The 25,364-nt window shown below is 49.5% G+C and overlaps 2 protein-coding genes and 1 long non-coding RNA gene across 10 annotated transcripts in view; 1 reads left to right on the top strand and 2 right to left on the bottom strand.

The window, feature by feature from the left end:
* NEO1 (neogenin 1) overlaps positions 1–5,880 on the top strand; it is a 216,225-nt gene extending 210,345 nt beyond the window's left edge. For 6 of the 7 annotated variants that reach the window (XM_064517635.1, XM_064517632.1, XM_064517638.1 and 3 more), the window contains 2 exons: positions 340–476; positions 2,957–5,880. In XM_064517635.1, coding sequence (XP_064373705.1) covers positions 340–476; positions 2,957–3,040 — 221 coding nt within the window. In that variant the 3' untranslated portion in view covers positions 3,041–5,880. Of the gene's footprint in view, positions 1–339; positions 481–2,956 lie in introns of all 7 variants that reach the window. The other variant, XM_064517636.1, reaches the window with a different exon arrangement.
* A 417-nt stretch (positions 5,881–6,297) lies between these two features.
* Positions 6,298–9,290, bottom strand: LOC135329396 (uncharacterized). The gene is made up of 3 exons (XR_010390858.1): positions 8,755–9,290; positions 6,890–6,999; positions 6,298–6,390 (listed from the first exon to the last, which is right to left on the bottom strand). It is a non-coding gene; the product is annotated as an uncharacterized LOC135329396 (long non-coding RNA).
* Positions 9,291–18,103: 8,813 nt separating this feature from the next.
* HCN4 (hyperpolarization activated cyclic nucleotide gated potassium channel 4) overlaps positions 18,104–25,364 on the bottom strand; it is a 151,165-nt gene continuing 143,904 nt past the window's right edge. For both annotated transcript variants that reach the window (XM_064517631.1, XM_026115969.2), the window contains exon 8: positions 18,104–22,569. In XM_064517631.1, coding sequence (XP_064373701.1) covers positions 20,990–22,569 — 1,580 coding nt within the window. In that variant the 3' untranslated portion in view covers positions 18,104–20,989. The remainder of the gene's footprint in view (positions 22,570–25,364) is intronic.

Below are 25,364 nucleotides of genomic sequence, written 5' to 3'. Positions count from 1 at the left end.
GTGAGCGGGGGAAGTGGCAGGAGAGACTTGCCAGAAAGAGAAGGAAGGAGATTTGGGAAAAAAAATGAGAAAAGCTCCTTCAGGGATGACAGAGCTGGGCATCAAAAGAAATACATCAGAGGCTGGACTGAATTTCATTGGTATAATTTGCAAAGGCCTTTTATTTTGAGTACATAGATAAACTAGAGGAAAATTCAAAATCAGCATTCCATAATCTGAAGTGTTCTTTTTGTCCCTATTCTGATAAAACCCTTGTTGCTCTTCTACTTTGAAGAGCACTCTGAAATAGGCAGGAGAATCAGTTAACCGATGCATGACTATATGACAATTTATTTTAAGCTCCTAACCATCCAGTTCACTCGGTGAAGACTGCGTCGATCGGGACTTTGGGAAGAACTCGACCTCCTATGCCAGTGGTGGTTCCCAGTGCCCCCGACATGCAGGAGACTACCAGGATGCTCGAGGACTCGGAAAGCGTAGGTACACTTACACTGCCAGTGGCTTTCCTGGGCAGTGCTTACCAAGCTGTGATGAATCTCTGTTCATACTATAGTTGTAAACTTTAGTAATGTCTGCCCTGAGACAGGTGGAGATAGGCGGAGGATAATTAGGTTTCTGACTTCCACCAAGTGCCACTGCCTGTTAACCCTTATAAAAATCCTGTAGTGCAAATTCCTTCCATACAAGTCAGTAAATTCAGAGAATAAGTAAGTACTTAAATGTAAGCTTTAGTAGCGCTTTCTAAATCTGAAAAATCACCAGCAGGTGAGCATATCTCTATTCTTAATTACACAGCACTGAACAGATCCATTGCTCCCATCCATTCCAGTGCACCAGACTCACTGAGTCAAAACTGATTAGCCTTCATCAACATTTTGGCTATCCTCAGGCTATCTGAACAGGGTAATGTTCTCTAAGATTGCCTTTACTCTTGATGCAAAGAGCAGCTGAAGGCCTCCATCAGTGCTCTTTGCTCTTCTGTACAGCTCAAGATGCTGTGTTCATGCTCACTTTGAGATGTCATTTATTTCTATCATCTGTTTTGCAAGCCTGGATCCTATTAAAGTCAGGCAGCTGTTGTTTCCTCTGCTGCTGCAGAGTATCCAAAGCATGAAGTGTGGGATTGTAAAAGAATAATTTAGTATTAATGCCAAAATGTTTAAAGCCATCACCACAAATATATATTGTTTTTAGATACTTAGATGAAAGTGTCCTGACTTTCTCAGAAAACTGCAACTCTTGAGCTGCTTTGGAAATCAGACACCTTTTAAGAAGTCAGGATGTTTTGGGTATCAGGCACTGGTTGCCTTTGAAATTGTAGGAGTTATTTGATAAAACAATTATATATATTAGAGTCACAGGAAATGTTTATTTTGAATGACTTTTTTTCTTATTTCCTTGTTCTCCTTTCCCTTTATCACGTTGCTGTTGTCTCTAATGCACCTCCTTGATTTTATTTCTCTATGCGGTGTTGTGGAGACTGTACGCATGCTTGATTTGGTGCACTTTTGCCCTTCAGTCTGTTCGTCAATCCTGTGTCATTCGTTTGTTCTCTCGTCAGTGCAGAACACGATTCATAGGGGCTTAAAGACATTAATGAACAGAATTCAATAAGGATTTATTGATAATCAATCTTACCTATTAAAATAGATTTGATAAAGGTAGTGTAGCATAATAGATTTCTCTGGGCATTTTAACTAATACTGTATCTTCATTAATAAATTAGTACAATATAAAATCACCACAGTACACTCGATATACTGGTTAAATGATGAGTTTTGAAAAGTAATTAGAATTAGAAAACCATTTGAATTAGTTTTATGAGAGTCTGTAGGACTGAGTCTGATTTCATGTTTACTTCCAGCTCATTGATTTTTATCATTGTTGATAGCTGGCAAATAACTGTGTTGGACACAGGGTAGAGAGGACTTTCCTGGTACAAAGCAGTCTAGATTGCTTGGTAAACTAAAAGTGGCTACAGCTTCATTTCTATCTACGTGAAAGGAAAGGTTTGTAAGAAGCAAAGGAGGTGAGATTACACTGTCAGGTTTGAGGACTCCACTCTGGGGAAGACTCCAGTTTTGTAGTGCACTGTCAACTGAACAGTAGCTTTTTAACATTATACTTATTCATTGTATTTATTGTATTTATTACTTTATTTACATTATAATTGTTTGGTGTATTATTATATATATAAAATAATATTAGGCTCTAGTCAGAAGGTCTAATAATGTACCTCAGATTTATAGAGCAGAACCTATGAAATGAGAGTGCAGGAGTTTTGTTACTTCTAATTCTGCATTAGCACAGCTGGTCTTGGAATACCCTGTGCAGTTCTGGCTCGCTTCCTATGCAAATGTTGTTGAGAGTGTGAAGAGGGTTTGGATGACTTAAGGGTTGAAAACTACAGTGAAAGACTTGATCAGCTTAGAAAAGGTTTTGAGGGAAACTGGTTCATGGTATCTACATGCATGCATTGAGAATGGAATTATGACAGTAGTTCAGTATAACAGACAGACAATTTAAGACAGTATCTATAAGCTGAAGCTATAAAATTGAGGCTAGAAGTGGAGGATGATCTTTTTAGGAAGCATAAGTGATTTTTAAAACTATTGCACTAAAGTGATTCCTGACATATTTTCAATTAACCTAGGAAGATTTTTCTAAAATATCTACTAAATTTAAATTGAAGGTGTTATCTTGAAGCAGGAATTGATAGAAGGAAACCAGATAAGATGATCACAGTTTTACAATCAGTTATTGCAAAAATATCTGCACTTGGAAAGTTGTTTCAAGTTATTAATTCCTGTAAATCCCAATAAATCTTGTTCATTTGTCAGGGTCACAATCTATACCAGAACCACTGGCCATTTCTTCTTATTCCTTATTCTGTCCCCTCTAAAGAAAGCAAGTTATCCTGTCAGTAACTAACTAACTCTTTAAAATTCTCCTGCAGAATTATGAACCGGATGAGCTGACCAAAGAGATGGCCCACCTGGAAGGACTTATGAAGGACCTTAATGCCATCACTACAGCATGACCGCCTTCACCAGGACATGACTCCAAATCCAGTTTCACAAGTCTTGGGACTCAGCCTTGGAACACAAGGAATTGTACAGAAAAAAAAACAGAAAAAAAAAGAGAGACAGCACATGAGAGCATACCCAGCAAGCAAACCAACCAACCAGTGCATTTGTGCTACAGCTGGTCAAAGAGATGACCCTGCTTGTCATCATCCTGCAATGAAGTCATTGCCAAGTTGAATTCTAGTTACCTGCTGAGACCATGCAGGATGGGACGCATCAGGCTGAAATCTAGCATCCAGACAGCAGGAAGAAAAGTGGACTTGACTTTTTTTTTTCTGGTCAGGTTTTGTCTCAGTGGTGTGATTGCCCTGCCTTTTCAGTGTTGGACATTCGCATTTATGTACAATTTTATTTGTGTTTTTATTTTATCTTTTTTTTTATAAAAAGGAAAAAAATATTGTAATCAAAAAAAAAGAAACTGTTGTTTTCCACAGCCTAGGCTGATGTTTGACTGCTTGTTCTATTGTGTATGAAAATTCATTGCCAGTGTGGGTTGTTCTGTTTTGTTTTTTATTCTGCGTATAATTATGTCCCCTTCTGGCAGTTAATCCATGGCCTTTTGGGATGCTGCACTGCTATTTGTAAGCTTTTTTATTATTTTTATATTATAATTATTAAAAGCCTGACTTTCTCCTCTCATCACTGTGAGATTACCAGTCTGTTTGAATTGAAATGTAATTTGAAAGGCTTGTTTGTCGCTTTTTGTGCAGTTTCAATATTTTGAGTGGGGAAAAGTAGATGGGGAAGGGGAGGGGAGCCAGGGGAAGGTTTCATTATTGTTGTTTTCTTGTCTTTCTATACTGACTTGAAAGACTGAAGAAAATGAGAGCATCTTCTGTAACGTCTTTCCTTGTAACTTCAGCATACTGTGTCTCTGGTTACTGAATTGCAGTGAGAGTCTCATTTAGAAACTTTTTTTAAAAAATTCCTTCTGTAAAGTAGGGTTCCTTATGTTTAGATGACACTACAGCTTATTTTGGCAACAGTGCTCCATTTTGTTGTTGTTAGTTTAAAGATCGCATCATGAAACTTTAAGGTGCAAGCTGAGCGCTCGTTCAGCATGGAGAGCGAACTTAGCGCGGGCAGCAGTGCGCAGCGCAGCACAGCACAGCACTTCTCTGCCGGCGGGGCCGGGGTCTCGCCTCCCCGCAGCGCCTGGAAGCAGAGAGCTGTGGACCCTTGTACTCAGCAGCATATCATGCCCTGCCTTTGAACACACAGCCCGGCCACAGGATCCTTCAGCAGCAAGACCGACCCCGGTGCAATTTCTCTCTCCCAGGCCATTTAAACAGTGCTTTGAGATGAGTCCTTGTCAGCGCAAGGGCTCTCGGGAGACATAAGCAAGGCAAAATGTATTTTTTTACACTTTTGAAACCTTTTGAAAGAAAACAGTATTAGTGACTCAGGTGCTGTTCTAGGAAGGAAGGAAAGTTAAAAGGGAACTCCTGCACAAGGGGGAGGGAAAATGTTTTTTTTATTTTCTCCTTGTGTGATAGCTTGGCTCTGCCATCCTCTGTGATGAGGAATGGCATAAAAGGAAGAACTGTATTTTAGTAGAAAAAAAAAGAAAAAATAAAACCCAGCTGCCCAAGAAACTCATGTGCACATTTTCATTTTTAAGATGAAAGGAAACCCAAAACTTACTGATGCTTTCATATGGAGAATCTGTTCCTCCCGAGTGAGTGGATATATGATCTTGAAAGCTCAGCATTAAGGATGGAGGAAGCGCAGCCAACAGGCGTTGCAGATGCAGAACGCTTCTGCCATAGTCCCCAGCTCCTCTGCTCGATGGCTGCGCCTGTTGGGACATTAACAGGAAATATTAGAATGTGTTTAGATTAAAAAAAAACAAACAAAAAAACAAAAAACACACTCGATAGTCAAATGGATAAAAGAAGGGGAAAAAAAAAAAAAGCTAAAGCTGAACTCTGGGCCAGTTTTCTTAGACCCTGTCGCTAAGGCAAAGGAGAGCCAGTGAATTGTCCCGCACAGCAATAGGTATTTGGGTTGTAGTTTTACTTTCTTTCTTTTCCTGGACTCTTTGTGTTGCCATTTCTAGCAAACTTGCTGGGTTTATTTATTATTTGAGGGAGGGGAGGGACTCGATTAATTGGAGCACCATGGGCCACCTAAAAAAATTCATGTTTGGACTTTTAATTGATACAATTCAGGGCAAAATAAGCTACAGAATATGTATTTAAATAATAAAGTACACACCCTGTCCTGAAAGGAAGGGTATATGTTTTCCTTTGCCTATTTTTTACCTATACCCAAAGAAATACCATCATACATACACAGTATTCTTAGCTGGTGGGTCTTTGTGAATATTACTTATGTATAACACCATGAATGTTAATATTGTCATTGAATTTGGGGAGGGGAATATTTTTAATGATAAAACAACTGTTCAAAGTTGGTTTTTTAAGGTTAAACTGAAGAAAACATTTATTCAATTCAGTGTACAATCTGTATTGCACTTTTTCACATTTTAATGCTACGTTTTCTTACATATCCTGTGATTTTAAATTTGGAACATTGTGTATCCTTGTAGTGTCATAGTCAAGCTGTTAAGTGGCAGCTTCCCTCAGAGCTATTTGGGGAAAAAAAGCAAACCTGTATATTGTTTTATGATTCTCATGTAGGATGATTTTGAGGACTGCTGTAGACGTCTACCTTTCTGTACAATTTTTTTGCTTTTCTGTAGTATTGCTGTATACTCTATGGCTTTTTTTAATAACTTCATGTTTATTATTTTGTATTGGACATCCAATACACTTTTTTTAATCCAATCAAATTCTGGTCTGCTTGGAGAGTTTGTTCTCTTTTTAATTATTCCTATACCTTTTTTTTCTTGGTTATCTTGGTGACCAGGTTAGGAATTTTACTTGCACTTTTTTCGGTTGTGGTTTGGCAGGTTGCCTCCTCCAGAGAAAGAGGAGGAACAGCACACTTACTCCCTGTGTCCATGCACACACAATAGCAAAAATATCACCTCTTAACAAGCAAGCAGCAAGAGGGAAGGATTTCAGATCAGTTAAAGTAGCTTTCCAAGAATATCCTTAGTAAATCAATAAATCACAGAAGAGTAATAATTCTTTGCTTTTGGCACTTTCTGGCTCTAGATTTCCAAGTGCTGTAATGGTTATCCTCATGCTTGCTCCAGTCTCATTATCTTAAATGATCACTCAAATACTCAAAGACTCACCTTGATGAACAGCGAGCTTCCTCTCTGCGAGCCAGCCAATGCCCCAGCTACTAGAGTCGCATCTTCTTGGCGGAGTCGGACTGTTCCTCGTCCTGACCTCTGCAAACAGGAATATGAATTACTGCGTTGTTTTGCGCCCCCCCCCCCCCCAGATTTTGCTAGTCAGATTCTTCTCGCAGGGAAATTTTGAAAGCCTGCCGGGGTCTCAGATGGGAACCAGCCTCCCAGCTGCTGAAGGACTGTCATGTCTTTGCAGCTGCGCGGGGCCTGCTCAGCCGTGCTGGAAGTGGCGGGGTGCACGCGTGTATGCCTGCAGGAGCAGAGACGCTGGGAACAGAGACGTTCATGCAATTGCAACTGTCACAGGGCACATCTGAGATGCAGATGGGAAGAGCTGATTAAGCAAAAATTGTGACCTCTACTTACTAACAACATCTAGATTTAGAAGTTAGTTAATTATTTCTTGCTAGGTTGGCCAGTGTGCATAATTTGCTGTGATACATGCTTTGCATATCAAATCAGATGAGGAGGTGACAGTTTTATGGGGTGTTTATAAGGGTCAAGTGGCCCATTTTAAGCCGGGCAGAGGTAGCATTACCTGCTGTGACTTGTCCCCTCGCTGTCCAGCGGCGGCAGCCCGGCAGTGCATGGCAGGGACACTAGAGGGCAGCGATGCCCTGCTGGTAAAGCCACGATTTCTGCACCTACCTGGAAGGGGATAAAGTATTTCTCTTCTGCCTAGGTGAAGGAGACCATCGTTACGATGCTTTCTTGTTAGTAAGCGGTTATCAGTGAACTCATGCAGCAAACTATTTTTCATGCCTAGTTGTGGCCTCCCTTGATAGCACTTATGTTTCCAACACAAAAGTTGTTGGGGTTTGACTTCTTGTGACTCAAACAGCCTAGTTAAATTGGTGTCACACTTCCAGGCTTTGTCCCTGTTAAGAATGGCCTTCTGGCTTGATGCATATTGAGACTGGCTTTAAACTAAATCACAGCGAGTCACTGTTACTCTCAAGTAAGCGTATTCCTATGGCGCTCATCAGGGTTTAACTAAACTGGCAAAATGTTAACCCAATACAACTTTTCTGTGGGGGCAGGTCTCCCCTGATGCAAGATGGGCTTCAGACAGGTTACACGTCTGCTTCCTAGACATGTGGGCGTGAATACCTACGGCCTGCGTAACTCCTAGAGAGAGCAGCCAGCTGTTGAGACGCAGTGTGACTCTTCAGGCCCTGCTATAAACACACACAGAGCCCAACTCCTGCCGCCGAAAAGCTCACCAGCTCTCCAGTGCGATGGACACTACAAAAGTCAAGGGCACCCTCAGCCTAACACAGGCAAGAAAATGTCCAGGGCTGACAGGGCAGAGGCAGGAGACAAGCACACCAGTAGCAGCAGCTTTGGAAAAGGCAAGCAGACCCTCGGCAGGCCCAGTGTGGAAAGGTGGCACCACAAACAGGGTATGAGTGAAAGGACAGCAGAAGGCAACACCCACAGAGCCAGACTGTGCACCTGCCTTTAGAGAAGCAGGAAAAACCTGGGCATGGTGGATTGCCAGGGAGAAGTCCTAAAATCCAGCGAGGTGGAACAAAGAAGAAGCAGGGCTAGATCCAGCCTACTCTGAGGGCTCCTGGCCACCTGGCTGTGGGGAAACATGTTCCCCCACTCCATCCTAGGTAGCAGCTGAGTCTCCCAGACCTGCCTGTACAGTTACCTGGCTCATTTCCCCGCTACAAGCCTGGTGGCAGCTGCACTAGGACAATAACCTCTCCCCTGCCCTTTCACAAAGCGACAATTGACTTTTGTGCAGTTACTCCCCAATTCAGGGCCTGCTCCACCTCCTCTTTCTCCCCTTCGTCCCCCTTTCCCAAGGCTTCTCCTTTCCAGCATACACTGACCTTCCTCCAGACCTTCCTCTCTGAGGAAGAGTGGCCAAAACATCCAGTTCCCAGAGGACTGCAATTTAGAGCAAACACTAATTTTCCTTGGTAACTTCTTAGGAGGAAATTCTCCATTCCCAACCCTGGCTGGCCCAGGGGATCCCACCCGCAGACAGCTGCCAAGTGGCCACTGGGACGCTGCAGGGTGCTCAGCCCACAGGAGCTGGGCTTGGCGATGGTTCAACCACAGTCATTTTGTTCAACACATAACCAGCTCCACCAGTAATGCCACCGCCTGCCTCGGAAATGCAGTGAAGCGCTGTGCTAGCATCTGCTGTGCCCTGTCTCCTGCTGGGAGCGGTGCCCACCCTCTCCTCCCATCTCAAAGCCTGAGGTTTCTCAACTGATGTTACCCCGTGTAGGACTGCGCGCGGGTGTGCCGGGCAGCTCAGAGCCACGCCGTCCCAACCAGGCAGCCCTGGCTCGGAAACAGCAAGCCTGGGGAAATTAAATGAGACACGCCAGCAACGCAGCAGTAAACGCATCACATCGGAGCTTCAGCCACACCAGCAGTACTCACCCTCAGCGTGCGCCAGGCCGGGGAAGAGCGCTCGCGGGACCGCCACGGGCTGCTCTGCCTGGAGCCTCTGCTGCAGCCGCATTTCCCTTCTTCCATTTTAGGCTGGCTGTCAGCGTTTCTAGCCCTGCAATTTTACCGCTCTGTAAAGCTGGGCCGAGGTCCTCTCCCCGGGGCATCACACCTGAGGGCAAAGAGAGAGCAACGCCACGGATCACCCCGGCTAGCGGAGCCTCTGCGAAGGGGCTGGGGCTCGCCGAGGGGCCCCCAGGGAGCCCTGCCCCAAGCGCAGCCCCCCTGCAGCCACAGGCCTTGCACAGGGGGCAGGGGGCTGCTGTCGGGCCCTGCTGTGCAGCCTGGTCCCCGGGCTCCCCCCCGGCTCGGCAGGGCCCCGCTCGCAGGGATCGCAGGACACGAGGGGCTCGGGGGTTTCCTCTGTGAAATGAGGAGGCGGTTGAGGGCCGCGGGCCCAGCAGCCCGGCCTCCGCCTCCGCGAGGAAAGCACCAGGCCCGGTTTCCGCACCCTGGCTCCTCCGGGGCCCCGTTGCCACAGTAACAGCAGCCACTTAATCCGGCCGAGCGCTGGGCTGATGGAGGCGAGGGCTGGCTTCCCTCCGCCGCGGGGGGTTTCTCTCAGCTGCTGCCATTGTCTTAGGCGGCACAGCCCCCCCCCCCCCCCCAAACCACCCTGTCCCTTCGTGGTGCGTGGCCGAGGAGCTGGAGCCTCGTGACAGAAATAAATAAAATTAAAGAAAAAAATCCATCAGTGGCGAAGGGCAGGGAGGTATCTGCAGCAAGCAGCTGCCGGGAAACCATCCCCGCTTGTAGCTCTGCATCTCTCCCCCAGCCCCGGCCTGCTCTGGAGCCGCTGCTGGGCCCCCTCCATCGCCCCCCCCCCCCCCCCCCAGCAGGGCCCTGAGCCACCACTGCCGGCCACCTCAGCCGTGCCCCTCGCCTCCCGGGTGCGCCTGCCCCCCCCCCCCCCCCCCCCCAAGCAGCCGCTCGTGGCTGGCAACGCTTGGGCTCGTCCCCACCGCCGCCTTTGCCCCCTCTTACCTGGCCACAGCCCGCGGAGGCTGCTGCTTGCTGCAAGGAGGCCACAGAGCACCGTCCCCACCTCCCCCAGGTGCTGCCCCCGCCCTCCCCAGGCGCCCCCCCCCCCCCCTTTAGCTGCAGGCCCTTAGCCCGAGTGCCTCACTCAGCGCTGCCGGCTGGATCTCGCCCCATGCGAGACTGTGCTTTGGAGGCCGGCCTGGAAACGCGGGGCTGGGCAGCCGTGGAGGGCAGGGGACGCAGTGGGACGAGGGCCAGAGTGGGACCAGCCCTTTCAGACCGGGACCCAAACAGGCACCAGGCAAAGCTTGGAGCCACCGAGCTCTGGCAAAACCCAGCAAGCGCACAGCAGCGTCACGACAAACCAGAGCTGGCTCCTGAGTCCCCAGCGCTCGTGACTCACGGGCTCTCCGGGGGATGGGCCTAAAGCCCCCAGGCTGGCGTGTGCTTGGCTTGGGGGCTTTAGTTTTGTTTTTGTTTACATAAATGTGGTTTCTTAATCCTCACAGGAGTAGAGAGAAGCTGGTTAAAAAAAAAAAAAAAAAAAAAAAAAACCTGCTCCCACGTTCATTCAGGGCGCAGTGAATAGACCCAAAACATCTACTCACAAATGTTAAAAAAAAAAAAACAAAAAAAAAACACCCACAAGACAAAACAAAAGCCAGCGAACTAAACCCTATGATTTTGGAGATGGCTTGCTGGGGAGCGGGGAGGAGAGATGAGCGCACCAGGCCGTGTGTCCATGCACAGGTGCCTCCTGCTCTCCCCGCCGGTCCCGGGGGCCCCCACGGCATCGCGCCCTGGGGCCACGATCACGCCTGCTTGCTGCAGCAGATGAGACGTGGCCAGAGCCAGGCACGTATCTATCTCCTCGTCGCCACAGCCTCTCCGGAGGCACAAGGCACTGGCTTGTAGTGACATGAAATCCCACGTGTCCTGGCACTAAATTTTTACTACAAACCACAAATGCAAGAAGGGCCCGAGGCAGCAGCGAGAAGGTTAATAATCCCGCTAGGACGCTGTTCGTGCTTGGCAGTGCAGCCACAAGCTACACGTTTGGCTCTGGCCAGCAAATGTGCCTCCCCCTGCCCCTGTGCCCCCTCCCCAGGCTGGCCGGGGGGGTGCGGGGGGGGGGCGGCTGGGTCCCTTGCAGTACCGTCAGGCAGGTCCTGGGCAGGGATGCAGAAGTCCTCACAGAGGAGAAGCAGTGAAGCCCTGTCTCCATCGTCCCTCCCTCCCCACGAGCCAGACGTCACTCCCAGAGCTGCCGGAGCTTTCTGACTGCGGTGGGTTTGTGCCGGGCCGAGTGCCGGGGCGGGCTGTGCCCCCGGCAGGGTGCTGTGGTCGGGTGCCCTCACCTCGCCAAGGAGCCCGTTCCCAGGGAGGAGGCAGCTGGAGCAGCAGCAGTTGCAAAGGGCAGCTCCCCCACCTGCAGCCCCCCCCCCCGGGAGCCCCCCCAGGGGCTGCGCTGGCCCACGCGGAGCAGCGCGCCGGCACCGACCAGCTGCGGAGAGGAGCCGACAGTGACAGGCAGGCGCGAGGCCCGAGCTGGCAGCGCCCTTCGGCCGCAGCAGGCAGCTGGCGAGGGTGGGCGAGACGCGGCACGCCGAGGGGGGGGCAGCTGGCCGTGCCCTCCCACGAGCCACGGCCGCACGCGGGCCCCGCCGAGCGAGCGCCTCCGCAGAGCCGCTGGAAGCCGTGTGTAGGCGAGACCCCCCCCCCCCCCCCATCACAGCTGAGCAAAGTGCGTGTATAGAAAATAAAATAGAAGGGGACTGGGGGGAGGTGTGACCCAGAAGAGCTGTCTGATCTGCAGCACAGTCAGGCAGAGCGGCTTCCCAGGCAGGGGCAGACACTGAGACGCGCAGGACTGGGCGATGCTGTTAACACCTTCCTTCCTGCTCGACCCCGCAGCGCGGCTTCAGGCAGCTCCTGCGCTCCCGCAGCAGCGGCCAGGGCGCACGCGGTGCGGCCGGCGTCGCCGGCGCGTTTCTGGAGGCGACGGTCAGCCCTGCGCACGCGGCCCTGCAGCACCAGCGCCAGCAGGGCACCGGGGGCCTCCGCAGCTCGCGGCGCAAGGGGTCACTCGGCGGCAGTCCTGGGAAGGGCCTGGCGTTCGCGGGGCTGAAGCTCCCACTTTAAGCTTTCCAGCTGCCCTTTCTCCTCCACTAAAACAAAAGCACATCCATCTCTTCCGAGAAACTTCATTCAATGTCTTTTCTAATCAGGTGCCTGCTAAGAGGTGGACTTGAGCAGAACAGTCACTGCTAGCGATTAGGGGCAGCTGGAGGCTGCAAGGCAGCTGGTTTGCAACACCTCTTTAGGGGAAACAAAACAAAAAAAATATCAATTTTCCTTCCAATGCAAGTGGCAGAACCCAGTTAGGATTTTCTTCCTTTGATTTGCCAATTGTAGACGTCGCCGTACTCAGCTCCATTAAAAATCACAGCTTGGAGTGAAATTGGGGCTTAGACACCGGTTCGGTGTGCTGAAATTAGTGAGTCAGAGCATGTGAGGCCTCTGCAAATAACTTACGTGACAAAACCTGTGTGCACATATGTACGGGTGAAAATTCAATGCCTTTTCACTAAGAGGGGAGCAGCCAGCAGGCAGCGGGGGGACTGGTCTGAAGATGCCTTGCCAAGCAAGGCAGCAGCCCCCGGGACCGCCGCGAGCAGAACGTGGCACAGCCCAGAGCCCGTGCTGGCACTCGATTTAATTCTGCAGGTTTCTCGGTGTGGGCTTGAGCCTAGAAACCAAAGTGGCTTCTGGTTGCACCCTGGCTGAGGAGCCACGTGCATGCACACAACCCAGCATCTCAACCTGAGTGTTTCCCCAAGCAAGGAAAGGGGGCAAAAAGAAGGCATCTGAGATACCTGCCAAACTTTGTGTGGGCTCTCCCAGATGCCTTGTGCAAAGAGAAAATTGTGACCTTGAGATGAGCATGGCTCAGAGCTCACAAGCTGTGTCACCACACTCAACGGGTGCCTGTCACATCCTCTCCCTCCCTGCCTGGGTTCTGACGAAGGTTTCAGCTTCACAGACCTTTGCAGAGTCCCTGCGCTCCACTGGAGACCCTCCGGCTGTGCCCCAGCACCTGCCACTGCGGCAGGCGCCCACGGCTGGCACAGCAGGCAGCAGAGCCTGGGCCTCGCTCCTGCTGCGCACCGCAGGTGTGATTAGCTCCTCCTGGGCTGGGGGCTTTGTTTGGCCTCAATCTCCATGCGAAATGCAATCAAGGAGCTGCACAGCTGATGAAAAGCAGCTGTAAAACCACCTCTGGCTCCTGTGGGCAAACCCCAGCAGTGCCAGTCTCCCCCGTGCTCCTCTTCCCCCCACTGCTGAAGGGGACCACTGACCCCAGCTTCGGGTCAGCAGTGGGACAGGGCCACCCATGCCACTACTCACAGGCCACCAGTCGGTCACCTCAGCCAGGGACAGAGGGGTCTGCAAGGGGGTAATGGTGGATGGGGAGGGAGTCTACAGAGTTAACGTGCCACCAGCAAAAACAGTCTGACTGCTTTTTTATGACAGTACCTGCTGATTCCCGGGCTTTCACCCTCGCAGCCATCGCCGGGGACCTGGGGCCTGGCTCTTCTGCAGCGCTGCCCCTGTCAGATGGGTCAGCACTGGAGAGGGCATTGGCCACAGGCTTCCCGGTGTCCTGGCACGTGCTGGCCTCTTTTTTCCCCACTCCTAGGGCTCACATGATACCGATGCCCCTGCTGAACCTCTCAGGGACTTGCAGACGTGGATGCTGCCCACCAGTTCTGGGCAGGTAGAATTACCTTGGAGGGCAAAGATCCTGCCTCATCAGGCGCTGGGCCCATGCGGGTGCCAGCAGCAGCTGCCTTCGGGTCACCGGCGCTGACGCTGTACCACCGTCCTCGCCTATGGGAAGCAGAAACTCCTGGTCAGGCTTTCAGTGCGAGCATGGCCGCGGCGCCTCACCAGAGGCTGCCACCCACCAGCGCTGGGCAGAGGGGGCCACCCTGGCTCCTCTCCCTTCCCTCCCTCCGAGGGCTGGGCTCCAGCTACCTCGGGCACAGGCCTTTGCCGCCATGCTGGTGCCTGCACCCTGGAGAGCCCTATTCCTGCCCTCTACCCTTGTCCCTGCAAGGCATGTGGCCTGGAGCAAAGACAAACTTGGCTGGAAAGATGTCCATCCATCCCATCATTTAAGGCTACGAACATCTGCATGTGCCCTCACCTTCCACACCCCTGGCCACTTCTCTGTTCATGGGGAGGCCTTGGGTCCCCCATTTCTGCAAGCTTTCACCTCTGTGTGGGGCTGATGCAGGCCCACAGGGCAGAGGTGGCCATGTTCTCCACAGTGCCCATATGGGGTGATGGGCAGTCCAGCTTCAGGGGCTGCAGAACAGCTCGGCCTGCTCCACACAGGAGTCCTGCTTCAGCCCTGGGCACGGGGTATTCCCAGGGTTGGACAAGCACTGCCTCATCCTGCAGGAGTGGAAATGTGAGAGGGTGTCTCCTCACCTGGACACCAGCTCCTCCTGCTTCTGCCCGAAGGTGGAGGGGCAGCAGTGGGCGACATGGGGTGAGCAGTGCTGGGCCTAGAGCAGCTCCTTTGTTTGCCTTCTGCATGTCAAGTCCCACATGTGAATGCAGGCAGTGCCCTGCAGACAGCATCCCTTCAACAGCACATCCCAAAGTGATCTTCAGCCCATCTTCCTCAGCCTCCCATCCCTTCATCCTGCTGCACCCTCCTGTCCTGTCCTGTCCTGTCACCCAGGCCTTTTCCTGCAACTCTTCTCTCCTTGCCAAGTTTGGCTCTCCCACAAAATAACAAGGATGCAGAGGCCAGATTGTGCAGATTGCAGCTCATGCCCCACCAGTCCCATGGGCTGGCAGGTAAAAGCTTGGCCCCTGAGGCTGAGTGGAGTGAATGAGCAAAAGCTGTTATCAGTGTTTGGGTTTCTTTATTTTTAAATAAAATATACACTATGATGTATTCATTTCTTTACAGCAGAGGCTGCTAACTTGCTAATGTCTCCCCCAGCATGGAGGGGAATAGGGCAAAAGCAAATCCCCTTTTCTTCTCCTTGGCATTCACTGAAGAACCTTGCAGACTCCCTGTTGCCTCCTCCAAGCTCACCATCCTGTGCCCAGTGCTGCCAGATCACTGGATTTGCAGAGGAGATTTAAAAAAAGGAAGGACTCAGCTGTCTGCTTGCCAGGGCATGCAGAGCTCCTCCCCAGTGCCAGGCAGCCTGGAGACACATCATAGCTCACGGCTGCCTCAGGGGTCCTCCTGCGGTGACTGTGGCTGGAGGACAATGCTGCGCGAAGAGGTCTGCTGAGGGTCTTGCCAGGCCGGTGTCCACATAGCGCCAAAGCATTTTGTGCTCAATGAACCTTATCATCTTGTTGGTTCAAACAGCTCAGTGAGTTTGTGAAGAGGAAGAAAAACCCCATTTCAGAGTGCTGAGCCTCAGCCTGCTTCTCACTGCAGCTTCAGCATCCCTTTCCTCTCTGTCCAAGGTTGCCTGGTGCAGGGGATCAGCCAGTCTCAGTGCTTGCAGAAAAGCATTGCGGGGGGGGGGGGGGGGGGAACAAAAACAGACAGAAATTCTGTTCTCTCCACCACCTCAAAATCTCTCATTGGCTCTAAGAAGTACTGGTTTGGGAGCCCCTGCCTCTGTCCCGTAACCAGCGCTTGCTCTTTTCTAGGAGAGATGGGAGACAGGGCAGGCATATAGTCAGGGACAGTTTCCAGGGACAAAGCTGAAATTCCCATGAACATCCCTGGCCAAACTGCTATGGGGAGGGGGACCACAAGAGCTGGCGATCTTTGCCTTCTCCTGCCGCAACGGGCTGTCTCTTCACAAGGCACTGCAGGGGAGGTAGTAGTGAACAGGAGCTGGAGAAACGACCCTGTTGACAGGAGGGTGACTTGGCTCTGGTATCTGAATAGTTTGTTTCTGGCAGCCAGTGTGTGAATATCATGGAAGTGTGTGGTCCTGAGTCCTTTCAGTAAGGTAAGGCGGCATCAATGCACATGCTAAGCCAGTCAAGCCCTTCCATGTGTGCAGTCCTACAGCTGGCGGGGCTTCCTTGGGTCCTCTGGAGGTTGGAGACAGGGCTTTTCTTTGGTCATGGAAAAGCTGTTTGTGCCATCCTGATCCACACTGACCTGGAGCACAGACGTGGCTACTAGCTGGGTTGAAATGCTGGCCCTCAGGTTAGTCCTTGTTCCGTTTAGGTACAAGGGAACTTGTCCTTGGACATGTTGGCTGGATAGTGCTGCTTGCGTCAGCGCTGATACCAGCGTGGATTTGGCTCTGGATGCAGAAAAGCTTAGACTCCATTAGCTATGCCCCATCAACCGTTCACACGCTTGTCATGAGGACCAGGAGGCTAGTGTGCTGCTGTGAGCTGTGATCTGCCCTGCTCTCCGCAAAGGCTGGGTGTCGTGAGCTCCTCCTGATGCAGTCCTGCCCATCCTTCTGCAACTTGTAGCAGTAGGGCTGCATCTGGGCTCCCTGCTAGAGGCTGGTGGAGAACAGAAGGCAGGTTTCACAGGGCTCTTTAAGATTTCAAAACTTGGATTTCACTCTACTCCAACATAACCCCCCTGAAATCTTCTTGAAATGTAATTTAAATAATTTTTTGACTGGGCAGGACTGACTCACAATTCCAGCTTCCTCTATAATAATAGCATTCAAAATAAAAAAAGCCTGGCACAGACTTTCATTTGGAAAGGCAAAACAAACATCTTACTGCTTGAATTTCTTCCCTCAGTGAAGCTCCAGGGCAACTGACCTACCAGGGCAAGCCCATCTGGTTTCAAGGGAACTGCAGTCTCTGATGAAAATGTTTGGTTTACTCTTTCCTCACCAGCTCTGCTTATAGAGAACCAGACTAGGGCAGAGGACGGACGGAGGGAGACTGACAGGGTTTCCTATTTTCCTGTGGCATCAGAAGCACGTGGAGGGGGAAGGGGAGAGCGAAAGAGGAGGTCCTGCTTGGAAGTCAGTGTCTGTGCTGTGCAGCATCAGTGGGACAGGCATGTGTGCTCACGTCTCTGCACAGCCCTCTCTGCAAAATCCTGGTCTCACACACTAGCCCTCGGGCTCCTTTCCTGTCTTGCAGCTCTCTGAATCCAATCTTTCCTCAATAAATTGTACCAGCAATTTTTGTCATCTCTGGCATTGGGACTCCTGGTAAAGAAGATCCTGGCCCTAGTTCTCATCCCAGCAGGAAAGACACCCTGTTGATGTGTTACCAAATTAAGTCTTTCAGGGGTTGGGCGAGATGTAAAGTTAGAAGGCTAAAAGCAGTGATTGGATGAAAAGGTACCAAGAAAGTGAGATTTCTGAGAAGGAAAAATGAAGGTGAGCGCATCAGCACTGCAGAGATCTAGCAAGGCTCCTGGCTTCAGCGGGTTAGAGGAGAGGAAGCAGGGAGCACAGCGGCTCACTACATCTCGCTGCCGCAGGCGGGACTCCAGCAGTTGGGCTGCTCCGCTCTACACTTTCTTGACTGTGAAGAGAGGGCATGAGGCCATACAGCTCCAATGCGAGCTACTGACCCAAATCATCCATTTTGTGCATATTTCCTAGGGTGGGTTTGGACAGAAACTCAAAGAGGATCTCACAGGAGTGAAATGAAAGGTAAGAATTGAGGCTAGTTTTATCTTCCTAAAATACATCAAGTCCTGATCTCGGCACTGTCATCCAGCTTAATTTGCAACCTGGAAATGGCTATTTCTTTTCTGCCTTTTTTTCTTTTTGCTTTCAATGATAGCCCCGATTCCAAGTTGTTAATGTGTGTTTCCTGCCATAACGGTCCTTGAGCTTATCTCTAAGGATCGCAGAGTCAGTCAGAGGGTCCAGATCTGCCAGTAACGGAAGGCTTCCCAGATACACACTCACAAAAAAACAAGATTTCTCCTTTTGTAATGTTAAACATTCCACTGTAGACAAAGGTTTAAAACTTTTACTGTTAATGGCTTAATTTTCTTTCCTACAAGAGTACGTGAGGTGGGAATGTGGGAGCAGGTAAACACACTGCTAAAGCTGTGGAGTCATCAGGAAAACACAGGCAGAAAGTGAGACAAAAAAATCTACATCTTCTGTCTCCAGTGGGAGAGACAGGGCTGAAAAGTCATGCAAGTTTTTTCTTCTTTAAGTCTCATACTGCCTGAAGTTCAACACCCAAAACAGACAGCAAGTCAGAGGGATGGGTTTTTTATGTTTTTATTTACTAAGGTTTTTATTATGTTTTATATTGCAAACCCCACCCCTAGAACTCTTCCCTCCCTTCCCCCCAAAATAAAACAAAAAATAACAATAATAATTATTATAGTTCCACCTACTGAGACAAGCCTAGTGTTGACTGGGGTCCAGTCGGAGTAACTCAATATTGGCTACTGCACCGCTAAGAACTGGAAAATCAAACAATATCCCCATGAAAATCAAAGCAAAGGAACCCAACCGAATGAAGGATGTTCACCAGACTGGTGGATGGGACGCACGTCTACCAGAGACAGCCCTCAAGGTGCTTCTGTGCACCTCCGTTTGTCTGAGTGTCCACAGGGCTTGTTGAGATTCAAGTAGTAATGCAGCAGTCACAGGAGATTCATCCATGAGGGCCTGGCCTTGCTGAGCTGAAGACTTTTCCCACCTGGTTAGATTGCATTCCCCAGACCCAAACAGTTTAGCTCCCAGCTCCTGACATGCTCGTGCCAGGGGACTGTCCAGCATGTGGGAAAACAAGACTGTTAAAGCAAATATTAAACTTGAGAAGCTATTCTGAGTCTTCCTTCTAGGAACTGCCTGCTGTCTTGGAGAATACGAGAGGTCTGTGAATCTACTACACCTCCGTCAATTAGATTCTGTTTCAAGATGAACCTGTATGTATTTCAGAAAAGCAGGATCTGTACACTATAATTATCACCTGCCAATCAGTCCTACAGGAGGGTCAAAACTGACATGTATTTTAAAACTAGGGGAGATATATATATATAAATATGAATGTGTGTGTGTGTGTGTGTGTGTGTGTGTGTGTGTGTGTGTGTGTGTGCGCGCGTGCGCTTCCACAGGTGCATAAATAGTTTACATATGTGTATAACTGTATACCATATGTATAAAAGTATGTGCATGTACATATATATGTACCTATACACACACACACACACACACACACGTGTACACACCTCCCGCCACACACACTCACACACATATAGTTTTATGTAGCTAGTAGAAAAAACAGTTCTAGATTTCCCCTAACCCTTTAAGGAAGGAAGACCAAAGCTGACTACATCTGGATTCGGAGCCACCAAAGCACAGGGATCAGGAATGCCCACTAATGCTTGCAGCAACATTCAAGATACAGGCACATGTCAGAGTTTTGCAAACAATTTGGTATAAAAATCAGCTGTCAGGCAATGTTTTGGGAGAGAGGGGCGGGGCGGGGCGGGTGGTGGAGGTAAGGGCGACCAGAAGGATCTGTGTTGTTATTGTGATTATTAGGTCGTTTTGGCACTGCTGCAGGAAGTCCTGCTTTCCCTCTGTGGGCTGGGGGGGACTTTGCGATAGCTGGAAACAGAGGAGGGCAGGACATGTGTTTCTAGCAAGTGCTAGAAAAGTTGAGCACCTGACTTTTTATAGTGAGGTGGCCAGAGATACCTGTTGGGCTAAGGAGAAACAAAACAGAAAGGAAGAATTGAAATAAAAAGAGACATTTGCTCTAGAGGTAAAGGCTGTAGCTTCTTGGTGCTGCGTGCACCCAATGGCCCCTTACTGTCTTCTTCCCACTTTAAATGCCTTAAATCAGGGGAGCCCCAAAAATCCAGCTCAAGGACCCTGCCAGGCCCCAGATGTGTCCAGTGATGCTGCAGCTGCAGAGTGAGACCAGAGCCTATGTATGCTGTTATTGCTGGTGAAATCAAGCAAACAATTTCAATTCTCCCATCAGAGGAGAAGCATGGACCATGGCTGGCCAATTTTCTGGGTTTAATCTTTTTTAGTGGTATAAACATAGTTGCAAATCTGAAGGATTTTTGGCTGGGCACCAATATTACCCTCAGTGCCTCAAAGCTCAAACTCCCCTGGGCTAAGGAGGAAGAGGGCTGGGGTGACTGCACCCCGCTTTTTGATCTTGCTGTCCCCAGTTCTTTTCAAAGCAGTCAGCCCATGGACACTGAGACATTAAGACTGAGAGAAGGTTAAAGTGCTGTCTCTTTCTTCATCCCCGCCCAGCATTGCACGCCCCAGCCGGGAATGCAGCACGCACGCCTTCCAAACCACAGAGAGGCTGAGGCTTGGGCCCTTCTGCTGGGGCCAGCAGCCTGGCGTGCTGGCATGGAGATGGGACGTCTCCTCCCACAACCCACATCCATGATGCTTATGGAAATACAGTGGGGATATTCACTGCCCTCCCTATGACTTATAAGTATTATTTCTTGTTCCCACTAGAGCATCAGCGGAACGAGAAAGAGACAAGCATCTGAAGTCAGGCCCGTCCATCTCCTGGTCACCTTTATCTTCTTCAGATGGAGTCCGAGAAAGAGACAAACAAAAACTCAGCCCTTCTGCAATCCCTAGAGGGGACTGCATTAGTGGAACTCACCCCTCTTCTTGCTTCCTCTGCAACCTGCTGATCACAGGAGAAAACCTGGGAGAAGTGAAACTTTCTGATGTGCGCAGTGAGCCATCCAAGTGCCCCCAAATCTAGGTGCTGTGGGCCAAGTTCACAGCTGGTGCAAAGTGGTGCGAAGCCGAGGCCAACCAGAGCTGTTCCAAATACACCAGCTACGGGCCTGACCTGATGTTCCCTTTTATGGCCCACGTCAACCTTGGATCTTTGTCTCAACAGGAAAACCATTTTTGGTGGTTTCTATGGCTGATCATTCATATGTTCCAGCTCAGGCACACGCCTTGTCTGTGCGTTACCTCGTTGGATTAAATTTTCCAATATCCTTTTGCTCCATGTATTAAAATATTCTATAAAATCAAGTGACCAAAAATCTATAGCTCTAAGAATACCTGGTTATCTTCTTTTTTTGTTGTTTTTGTGTTTTTTGTTTATTTCTAATCACAGTTAAACCTAAAGAAAAGAAATGGGGAAAAAAGAGAAAAAAAGAAGAAGAAAAAATGATTCATGAAAGTCTAATCAGGAACTGAATTGCACGGCTGACATACCCAGCTTTCAGAAGGAGTCCTCACAAATTGGAGGGCAGTTTGGATCTGACAGGTTCCAGATCCCCTGTGAGCACTATAGATTCTTTCCGCCCACCAGCAGTCAGAGAAGTAGCGCCTGCAGCACTGGCCCCAAACACCAGCGGATGTGGTAGAGAACCTGAGGACATCTGACGCGGCAAAGTCACACGCCCAGGAATTGAGCTACAAGGCTTCCCAAGAAGTCCAGCCCCTCCGCCAGGGAAAGGAGAGAAGCTGGAAATGGATTCCCTAGAGGAATGAGGAGAACTTTGGCTCAGCGTCTGAGCCAGCTCTTGGGGCAAAGATGGCTGGGAAGCAGAGATCAGCTTGATGTCCTGGCTCAGACGTCCTGGTGGCAGGGGTGGCGTGCTCTTGGACTGCAGGATCTGAGGAGGTGGGCTGGCGGTCTGAGACAGGAGTAGAGATCCGTGAGAGCCTGAGGCCCTGGCAGGGCCACATTGAAAAGTTCTTGTTGCCACTGGGCTCTGACTAGGAGGACTAAGGCCAGAAGGGGTATAACATGGAGAGGCAACACCAGACTGTTGTAGTGGTGACATGGAGGCAAAAGGTGACCTTTCTTGGTGGAGCTGGGCTATCGTTCCAGTTAAAGATCCTAATGCACTTGGATGTGTTTGGCACAGGCCTGAGGATGGACCACCAGAGGCCTGTGCCAGCTGGCTTAGGCTGGAGGATGGAGAACTGGAAGAAGGAGGGGGTTGGAAGTGATTAATTCCCCCCAAAGTTCCACTGCCCGAGAGTTGCTGTAACTGTCCCCCCTGCAGCGGTCTTGTGGTGGGCTGAAATTGGTTGAGAAGACTGGGGGGTGAATTTGATGAAAGCTGGGTGAATGATGTCGATGGGGAGCTAGCTGTGGCTTGCTGGAAGTGCCCAAATCCACTGCTGGAAAGGGGCGGCTGCTGCTGCTGTTGCTGCTGCTGCATGGGTTGACCTGTCCCTAACGGTGATCCAGAAGATGCTTGTTGGAACTGGTTCAGTCCCACTGAGGACGTGCCACTCAAAGCTGGCTGGCTGGAGCCAGCTGGAGGGGATCCCACCGAGGCCTGGTGGAACTGGCCTAGGCCGGCAGAGGCTGAGAATCCTGCGAGCTGCTGGATGTGGAAAGAAGAGGACGAAGGGGTTTCTGCTCCTGGTGTATGCAGCTGGGACGGAGTACTGGAGGGAGAGCCTACAGCAGAAGGCCCGGTTGATGGGATTAGAGACTGAAGCCTTTTCAGCTGTCTTGGAGTCTGGCTGGACTGCTGTCCCAAGGAACCCAAGACAGACACTGGAGGACGGAAGATGGCTGTTGGGAGACGTGGGTGGTGGGTCAGAGCTATAGCGACAGACGTGGTGGCTGCTGCAGCTTGCAGGGGCGCCTGGATCAGTGGAGTCCAGATGACGGGGGTGGGTGTGGATGCGGCCGCAGCAGCAGCGGCCGCAGCAGCCTGGACGTTGTGAGCACAGTGTGCCATCTCTCTGTCGTGCTGCACAATCTGCTGGATGATCTCATTCTCCTGGTAGTTGAAAACACCTGAATTGAGGTCATGTTGGACTTTATGCAGCAGAATGGAATTTTTCTTACCTGTAGAGAAAGTGGAAAGAGAAAGGTGATTCTGATATGTAAACGCAAGGAAGGCATCCTCAAAGATTCATGCCAGACTTTCCTCGAATTGTTGGCACTGTCTACGTTCTACGTTTGTAAGAAAACTCTGTTGTCACAGTCTATCCACTCCAGCAACAAGATGGCACACAACCCATCTCCTGCTTTTGTGATATGATCAATAGACTTAAAGATCCCACAAAACCACGCCTTACAGAACTCAGTCTTAGACAGTAGGATTAATACTGAGGAGTTCAGGAGATTGGTAGTAGAAAATATAAATCTGGAAGGTTGTCATTTTGTGCTTTACAATCTAAAAAGAGAATAGAAGACTGTAATTTTTATGTTTGCAAATAAAAACCTTAAAAATATAGTTCCAGTGAAGCCTGCCTGACTCTTCAGCAACTCTCTAGTTGCTTTGTCTGTCTCAATGAACTTGTTCACTTTGAAATCTCATACCAGTCTGGTAAATTGTTAACTATTTCATCCAAGCAGGCTTGGAGCCATCTCATCTAGTATTTCACGCAGGTCAAACTTGTCTTGCAGGTGAAGTTTGGTGTTTGTTCCTACTTTGTCCCAGATTCAAGTCCTGGCCCTTATACAGTGTAACAGAGAGCTTTTGCAGTCAAACATATTCTACAAAATATCGCTGAAACTGGGACCAAATACTGCAAGTTTTTCTTGAAGATGCCTGATATTTTCCCAAAGATGTAGCCCACTGTTCTCTGGAATTATATACTACATACTCAGCTTCAGATTGCCTATGGAAGAAATCCTCAGCTCAAATGTAGGTCTGTTTGATTTATACATGTTAATTTGGCCTTTCATTAATATGTCCTTAGCTAATGCCCTGCACTTCTGTTGCACTCAAGATCTTGTTATGCTTGAAAATAATCACCCTGTCATCCTATTCTATTGGGCAAAGCCAGGCACAGCTCAGCAAAGTGACTTATCTCAGGTTTCATGACAAATTGAATCCCAGATTCCTGCTCTGATCACGTTATTCCTCATTGCTCAGTGAACCCTTGCTAAGCTAGTGAACTGGCTCTTCAGTTCCTGCTTTGCAGAGGAAAAGCCTCCAGTGACTGAGCACCAAGAGAGCAACTCATATGCAGGGAGTGTTCCCAGCAGAAAGGGGGCTCAGCTGCCAAGCTCAAGTTTGTGGAAAAATAGAGTATCCCCCAGACAGTGCTCTATTTTACACTCGGTGCTAGGCCAAACTCCAGCTAGGACAGGTGTTGGAGGAATGTGAAAGATTATGAATGAGAGCCCCCTTTCCCCATCCTAGAGGGTCTTTGCAAGTGATACAGTCCAGGAACAGGAGAGGACCTGTGGAGAAAGCATGGAGAGACACACCTCAGCCAGGGACAGATCACACTGTTCCCTGTGGGAACTGGCCCACTTGCAGCTAGGCTAAGGCTAGCAGGCCTTACTCTTTAGGAAATGGAATAGGAGAATAGAGAGGTCCTTGGGATTTGGATGCTTAGCTCTGATCTCAAACCATCCCAGGGTTCAAAAGAAACATTTTCCCCTCCTGAGCCATTTAAATGCATGTCTTTTTCCTTACTAAGGACAGTCCTTCAATATCTAAGAGTACTGAAATGTTAAGGTCATGTCTAAAACTTGCTATCTGAGAATCTCACGGCACACTGCAAACCATTATGGGTGAAATCCTGGCTCTAGTGAGGTCACTGGAAGTTTTGCCATTGACTTCAGTGGGGCTAGGACTTCATCCTAAGGCTCGCAACTCCCTAGGAGGAAGAAAGCCAAGCATTTGTTTCTAGCTGAAGGGAAATTTCTCTGTGAACAAGGGACAGAAGGACATCACATGCCAGAAAAGCTCAGCTGGCCCAAGCAAGAGCCCTCAGATATGCTGCGGTTGCCATCTTACGTGGCTGTGAACTTCTAGCCTCAGCTTTAAGGAAACTGCAGGCCAGTGAACCTCATGTTCCAGCTGGACACTCTAGTCTGCAGCAAAATATTAGCTCAGCACTTTATCTTTTCAATAGGCTGGATAATATGGCGTAATGAGTTTGTCTGGCCTTAGAGTGCACCTAGCACTGAAGGGACACTCTCCTGGAATGAAGGACCGAACCATGCAGCGCAGGGGGAGGAGTGTTGCCAGTGATGCCCTTTCACTAGAGCACAGTGCCTTCTCCAAGGAGAGGATTTCTGATGTAGACAGGCATTCTGCTCAACAGCCTTCATATCTGCATTCCTGTAACATTATGAAAATGGGTAACTATAATGGCATTGATTTATGAGAAGCTGGTGCCTCTACACTGGATTGAATGATTTTCTTACAAAAACAGGGTGCATTAGATGTCCTGTGCTTGCCCTGGACCCTGCACCCTGACAACATATGCTGGTTTGAATGGATGACAGCACCTGCATATGGGCTTCCCTTTAGCTTTTGTTTCTTGAGGCTGGTAGGAGTTGAAGGGTTCAGCCTAGTAAGCTCTGTGCATGCATGTGTGTGTGTGTGTGTGTGTGTGTGTGTGTGTGTGTGTGTAGGTGCGTGTGTGCGTCTGCATGCTGGGCTCCCCGGTTGTGTGTCTGTACACAGCTCATTTTGTGGCTGAAGCTCAGGGGGTGCGTGTAGAAGGGTCACCTCTAGAAGAAGCACCAGCCAGTCTGTATCAGATCAGACATCCAGACTGGTGTGTTTTTTACAGCATGGTGTATCTTTTATATCTGTAACAGATGAAGAGTTAGAGTTTAAGGACATGACTCTTACTGTAGCCAACTGTAAAATCAAACAGCTGGTAGCAAAGAAC

This window comes from Dromaius novaehollandiae, chromosome 10, assembly GCF_036370855.1.
Source record: "Dromaius novaehollandiae isolate bDroNov1 chromosome 10, bDroNov1.hap1, whole genome shotgun sequence".
Taxonomy (NCBI): domain Eukaryota; kingdom Metazoa; phylum Chordata; class Aves; order Casuariiformes; family Dromaiidae; genus Dromaius; species Dromaius novaehollandiae.
This window is presented reverse-complemented; position numbering and strand designations above follow the sequence as displayed.